The sequence below is a fragment of the Fusarium falciforme genome, chromosome 5 (assembly GCF_026873545.1).
Source record: "Fusarium falciforme chromosome 5, complete sequence".
Lineage (NCBI taxonomy): Eukaryota > Fungi > Ascomycota > Sordariomycetes > Hypocreales > Nectriaceae > Fusarium > Fusarium falciforme.
In genome coordinates, this window is record NC_070548.1 from 1 (window position 1) to 7,152 (window position 7,152).

At 55.3% G+C, this 7,152-nt stretch overlaps 1 protein-coding gene across 1 annotated transcript; it reads right to left on the reverse strand.

The window, feature by feature from the left end:
• Positions 1 to 2,065: 2,065 nt before the first annotated feature.
• On the reverse strand, positions 2,066 to 6,576 carry NCS54_00629900 (Hypothetical protein; the record flags this gene model as incomplete). The annotated part of the gene is made up of 2 exons (XM_053151765.1): positions 2,066 to 3,061; positions 3,190 to 6,576. The coding sequence occupies 2 exons, from the start codon at positions 6,574 to 6,576 to the stop codon at positions 2,066 to 2,068; spliced, it is 4,383 nt and encodes a 1,460-aa protein (XP_053007740.1).
• Between the last annotated feature and the right edge of the window lie 576 nt (positions 6,577 to 7,152).

Consider the following 7,152-nt stretch of genomic DNA (forward strand, 5'->3'; position numbering starts at 1 on the left):
AACCCTAACCCTAACCCTAACCCTAACCCTAACCCTAACCCTAACCCTAACCCTAACCCTAACCCTAACCCTAACCCTAACCCTAACCCTAACCCTAACCCTAACCCTAACCCTAACCCTAACCCTAACCCTAACCCTAACCCTAGCGACGCCGCCAGCGCTTGACCCCGTCAGCGTTTACCTCCAGCCCTGCTCAGCGTTTAACCCCGTCAGCGTTTAGCCCCGTCAGCGCTTACCTCCCGCACTGTTTAGCCCCTGACCCCAGTAGCGCTTGCTCTTGTCTTTCTTTCTTACTTACTTAACTAACCACTTACACTAGCGGTTCGCCTCCGCCTGCCTTACACCAACCCTTACGTCAGTGGTTAGCCCCTTCCTTCCCTCTCCCACAGCACTTTTGTCTTCACTCCTTATTTTGTCTTCACTCCTTAACTCCTCTCTTACCCCAGATCTTACCTTACTTCTCTCCCGCCCACTGGCGGTTACTTTTACCTTCCTAACCCTCGCCTCACACCCTCTGTCCTTTTCTCTCCTTACCTACTTAACTAGAACTTACTAGCACTTAGCTTTACCTCTCTAACTCTTCTCTCCTGGACAGTAGCGGTTACCTTCACCTTCCCAACTCTCCTCTCCTAGACAGCAGCGGTTAGTTTTTACTTTCCAACTCTTCCCCCCCGGACAGCAGCGGTTAGTCTTGCTTCTTTAACTCCTTTACCTCGTACCTTCTCACACCCTCTCTTTGTTTCTTTTCCTACTTGTGCTAGACGTCAGGGCCTTTACAACACTAACCTCCTTACCCGTTCTAACCCTAACTCTCCTTTTCCCCCTAACCCTAGCCCGACATTGGGGTAGGGTTAGGGTTAGGGTTAGACTTAGGGTTAAGGCTAGGGCCAAGCTTGGGGTAACGGCTAAGCAGTCCTTGTCTCTCTTTGGTCTAACCCTCTGAAACACCCGCTAGGCTCTTACCTTCCCCGATTAAATGAAAATTTAACGTTTTGCTTTAGGGTTAGGGGTTAGGGTTAGGGCTAAATACCCCCTCTAGTCTCTTTCAGCCAATACTTCCTAGGGGCTACCCTAGGGTTAGGCCTAAGTTGGGGTTTTTTTTTTTTTCTTTCTTAACTAACCCCTTAAAGCCAACTTTTCTAATTACTTCCTAGCTTAAAGCAAAACTAAGGGTTAGGGTTATATACTTTTCCTTAATTTCTCTCATTTTTAACCCTAGGGTTAGGGTTATATACTCTTCCTTATTTTTCTTTTCTTTTATTCTCCGGCTAGGCCTATATACTTCCCCTTTTTTTCTTACCTTAAGGTTAGGGTTATATATATATATATCTTCTATTATCCTAGGGTTATCCTAAGAAGATTTCTTTTTTATTATTAAGACTTTTTATCTTTTTTTCCTTTCTTTTATTTAAATATCTAATACTATTTTACTAATAATAACTAACCTCTTTTTATATTACCCTCCCTTTATCTTATTCTCCCCTCGGTAGTTGCCATTATGGCTGCCTGCTGTGCCGCGTTGACCTGGTCACCTTGCCGTCGTCTTCGTGATACCCTCATGTGCCAGCCCCATCTCGACCTTAGTAACTTTGAGAGCGAAAAGGCGCTTCAGCTTAGTGGTCAGAGCGATCCCTCTGACTAAGGGACAGACCCGGGTTCGAGTCTCGGAAGCGTCTAGCCAGCCTCAAAGAGCTTTTTTTGCTGATTAGAATGATATTATTTTTGCCTACCCTGGACTACTATATCTTTCTCTTTTTCGTCTTTCTTCTACTTCTTTTATTTTTACCTCCTCTTATATTATTTATACCATCTCCTATAAGCATTCTAATTATATAGTTAAAGCCAGCTATTATCACCAAGTCCTATTCGTATGTATAGTTACCGTTAAGTATTATGTGGGTAGTATACCTACTGTGGGAGCCCCCCCCTCTCTCTCTCTCTCTCTCTCATATACTCCTTTGTTTTTTTATTTTTATTTTCCTTCCTATTATTGCCTATCACATCACATTATATATCATTATATATAACTAGTCAAACGTATTACACTATGCGTAAAACATAGTAATTAACTAAGCTCTTGAGTTTGTCTCCACTTGAGCACTAGATCAAAGACGGCCATAGCATTGGTCATCTCTCGCCCGCATACCAACTTGCTATGCTTACGGCCCAGCCAGTCAGCATAGTCATCCCGACCTTTGAAGTCTCGACCGGCAGCCTCCTGGACTTGCGACCATATATCTGCCTCCGTCACGGCGGCCAACGCCATAGGGACTACAGCATGCTTCCACCGACATGATGCTCCTTTGGTCTCGTAACCGTCCCGACAGAGCTCCTGCGATACGTGACAGTAGAAGCAGCTCAAGAAACGTGCCTGTGGATCCTTCTTGTAGTTGACCAGACCCTGAAAGATCATGCAGCTGGAGAAGGACAGATCCTTCTCTGCTGTGGCACCACAGGTACCCCACTGGTGCCCGGCCTCCTTGACGCCATCGAACATCCAGCAGATGCGGCAGCCCATCTTGCCAAGCTCCTCTATCTCCTCCAAGGCGGCCTCGAAACGTTCTAGAGCGAGGGCATCGCGCCTGCCGCGGGCATGTGATGCTATGATACCCTGCGAGGATAGCTCACTCTTCCACAACAGCTCATCGCGGCGGCAATTATCGCATCGGACGGCATCGAGATCTCCACAGTCCCGTAGGTCACCGTCCAAGCATTGGCCAAGGAGGCGGCGACGGCAACCTTGTGTCCGGATCAGACTGCGTACCTCGCGCGTGCTCAAGTCTAGGTAGCTGTCGCGGATATGGTCCTCAACCGGCCAGTCCTTCTCCTCGACGACTATCTCTGCGGTGACGGGCTCCCCAGCTCGCCCGCCCCGCCCCGCCTCCTGGGCGTAGTCGATGATGCTGAATGGGGCCTCGAGATGGATGACATGGACGATGCCTGCAACATCAAGGCCCGTGCCTAGAGCCGCGGTAGCCACGATGTAGGGTGTTTCGCCGTTGACCCATGCCTGGAAGCCCTGCTCGCGCTGGGCAAGGAACTGCGCATCGCTATCATCGCGCTGAGCGTGATAGTAATGGCAACCAAGCTGCCGGGCAAGCGCTCTACACTTCGCGTGGCTGGTGCAGTATATGACCCCCTTCTCCCCGGTGCTAGACGTGGGAGCCGGGCGTCCACCAGCCTCTTCACCTCCATGACGCCCCGTCCGTTACGGACGCGAAGGACGGAGTACCGCACGTTCAGCCGATGGCTCGAAGCCCGTATGTAGAGCGGAGCCTGGAGCTGCATGGCTTCTTCGAAGTCGCGTTGACGGAGCGGCGGCAGGGTCCCAGTGAGGAATACGAAGGGACACCCCAAGCTCCGCAGGAGAACGAGGCACCGGAGCTTCGCGCGGTAGGTTTCGGCGGCAGTGAATGACAGATGGCACTCGTCAATGACCACTCGGTCCAGCCTTCCCCTGACACTCAGATCAGCGGCCCACTGCAGGAAGTCATCGGTGACAGCCGCCTCGGCCGAGACCAGCGTAACCCTGGGCCAAGATTCACGCGCCTCGGGCCAGGACTTGCAGTCTAGGCCGGCATCGACGCAGCGTGTGACTAGCTGCCTCTTCAACTCGGCGAACGGAGCCACCACGATGGTCACGCCTGCACCTGCCAGCATAGCCGGGACCATGAAGACCAAGCTCTTCCCGCCGCCCGTTGGCAGCACGGCAACCAGCGGGCTCTGCTTCGCCGCGGCCAACCTGACGGCCTCTTCTTGCTGGGGTGACCGAAACTGGGCAGCGTCATCACGCAGGACAGCCCGGAGTGCCCGCAGGATCATGTCGTCCTTCTTCTTGTCCCCCACTGCTGCTGTCATACCTGCCCTTAGCTTCTCGAGCGAGGCGATCTTGGCCCGCTTCCGGGGAGGGTGGCACTTCTTCTCCTCGCCGCCAGACTCGGCCGCACCCTTGCGCTTCGAGGACGAAGTTGACGGCGGCGGCTCCAAGGCCGATTGCTGCTGCGCGTCGCAGCCGAGGAACTTGTGCCAACGACGGCTCACCTGCCCGAATATGTCCAGAGACTCGGCCGTCAAGCGCTTCAGCACATCGATCGTGACACCGTAGTTGGCGGCTGTCTGGCCGGTGTGACAGGCAGCCAGATCGTCCGGCGCCTCGTACTGCTCCGACTCGTCATCGTCGTCGCCGTCCTCAAAGTCTGCCCGAGCGGCCCCCCGGTCGCGAGCGTGCTTCTTGCTGATGGCGATGGCGATGTGGCGCCAGTCTTGGAGCGTGATCCTGCGGCCGATATAGTGGGAGGTCCACTTCCCCATGGCCCCAGACATACGACTGCTCTCCCATGGCCCCGTCTCGTTATGCCAGATGAAGTCGCTCGGCGGTGCCATCTTGCCATATAGCTCCCATCTGTCCGCCTCCCAGCGATCCGTCAGCGGTCGGATGTAGACCATGTACATCACGAGCAGCTGCCCGATCCTCTCCGGCAGGAAGCGGGGGATCACCTTCGGCGAGTCGAAGTGGGCCAGAGACTTGTGGTACTGGGTGACGAGCACAACATCGCCGTCGATGACAAAGACGTTGCGGTCCCTGTTGATGCCGTTGACCAGGCGCAGGCCCGTGATCTCTTCCCCTCGGCTGGGCTGGCCGCCGGTGATGTGGGAGAGGAGCAGCAGAAACTCCTCGAACTTCTTCACCAGCTTCAGGTACTTCCTGATGCCCGCCCACTTCCACTCGCCCGCTCGATCTAGGAACTCTGTCTTCCGCGAGCCCATGACGAGGTCCTCGAGCATCTCGACCTCCTTGCCAGCGAGGTCGTTGGTATGGATGAAGGACCGGCCTCGTCTTGTATGGGTGAGGTCATCCTCAATGCCGGCCAGAGGAAGGATGAAACGCTCGTCGTCGCCCTCCTTGAACATCAACTGACCCCACAGCAGGTCCTCGGCGTCTTTCGTCATCCTAGCCACCATGTGACGAATCTTCTCCATCAGGATCGGCTTGCCCATGAAGTACATCATCTCGCCGTCCTTGCTCCAGGACACCATCAGCCGGCTACCAGTCTCCTGCGCGATCTTCCTTCCGTATAACAGCAAGCTGAGCGTATAGCCCATGGGAGAGTATGTCGCCTTGCAAAGCCAGGCGTCTCGAACCTGGGCGAACCGTTGCGCGAGGTCCGTCATCCCGGCCCGCTCCCGGGTGGGTATAGCCCACTCTCCCAGCAGCGCCCGCCCCGTGAAGACGAGTCCCGCAAGCACGTAGGTGAATAGGTGGGCAGGTCGGAGCTGCCCCGTCTCGCCGTCGATTCCCAGCACCCCGACGAAGTGCCACAGCGGGCTCGCAAAAGGGTCCCCGTCGAGCCGCTGCATCCAGAAGTCCGCCAGAATCTGCAATATCTCTTCCTGCAGCCCCTCGCCCGACTGTTCCTCGTCCTGCAGATGCGCCCAGAGCAGCTCGAGGCTGGCCCTCTGTGCAGGCGTGAAGCGAAAGCCGTGTTCGGCAAACAGCGCATCCTCCTCCAGCGACAGCACGTTGAGGCAATAGCATAAGAACCGCTTCACATATACCAGGTAGCGATCCATGCTGGTCTTCTCCTGCAGCGGCCCAAACGGTCGGCTGTGGGCATCGTGAGGGTGGGGGCTGGCCAGGAGCAGGCGGGTCATCAGGGGCATGCTCTTTAACCCGCCGATGCAGCGGTCGAAGAATAGACGATCTAGAGCCGTGGCCATCCGTCGCAGCTCGTCGTCGTCACAGCCGGGCATCCTGCTGCAGGCTTGGATATCCACCAGATTCCTCCCGGCGAAGTGGGCTGACCAGCCGGTCCTCTTCAGCCAGTTCGTCGTCTCGTGCCTCAGGATCCCCTCCTCCATGACCTTCTGCATCTTCTCCTGCTCCTCCTGCTGCAGTGACCACCCTTGGGTGATGTCGGCGATCATCGTCTGATCTTCCGGGTGCGTCTGCTGCCTGTCTGCCATCGTCGCTCTTCTCCCCCTGCCGACCGGCGTCGGAGGATCTCCTGCTGCCGAGACAGCATCATCGTTACCGCTGGTCGAGATTCTTACGCAGAAGTAGTAAATCGCCCTCTTTGGACCTGTAAAGAAGGTTTGCAGATAGACGCCGGTCCAGAGGCCCGCCTGCGCCTTGGCTCCCTTTATGTTGTGCTCGCCGTTGAGGTGAACCCGCAGGCACTTCCAGCTCGGCGTGAGGTGCCTGCAACCCGGCCAGGTGCAAGCGAAGCCCCGGTGAACGACGAGACCCTTGACGGCCCGGGTCGGGTTTGACGCACCGTGCTGGACGAGCTGCTCCAATGCCGGCCCTTGCAGCTGTAGACCCTTATGGCGGTGGATGATATCGCTGCGGGCCCGATGGTCGATGTCTGGGTGACGGTCCCTCAAGTGACCCTCGAGGCTGCAGACCGCATAGCCGTGAAAGGCGCAGATCAACGACCGGTATTCGCCATTATATATAAGCCACCCTTCTCCCGGTTTGGTGGCTTCTGCATGAACACAGCTGGCGGACTCTCCTGTATCTTCTTGCCGCTCCGGTTCGTTGCCGCCGGGCGAGTCTGTGGGACGCCCTCGGGCCATGGCTGCGATCTGGACTATGTCGAGCCCTTCCCTACCTCCCTCTGGTTCCTCCTCTTAGGATACTGTACGTGCAGTCCTTGTTTCCCTTCTTTCTTTCTTTTCTTGATAGTCTCTCCCTCGAATGATTGCCGCTTGCTGGGAAACTGCTCGGTCGTCCTTAGTTGCGCTCATTTTATAGACTCATGTCCATATGAAAAGGATATCCCTCGTTCACCCGGTCGGTCGCGAGAAGGCTGGCCTTGGGAGACGCGTTCTGTTGTATTTCCCTCCTTTGCTTGCTTTTTCCTTAACCCTGAAGTTGCCCTTCCCTTTATCCTGATTGGCTGCAGCATGAAATGGTAGTTTGGGACTGGTAGTTTGGCCCCCCTGCCCGCGTCTGGGACCCACCCCCGCGTGTATCCCTGCATGCCCATTCGTCCGTGCCCCTGACCCCGAAATGGTAGTTTGGCCCAAACTACCACTGGCCTCCCGGTTAGGTTAATAATTACTACTTCTAACTCTCCCTATTACCTATTATTATTAACTCCTATATTAGTAATTAACCTTCTCCCCTTTTCTTACTTTTAACTCTCCTTA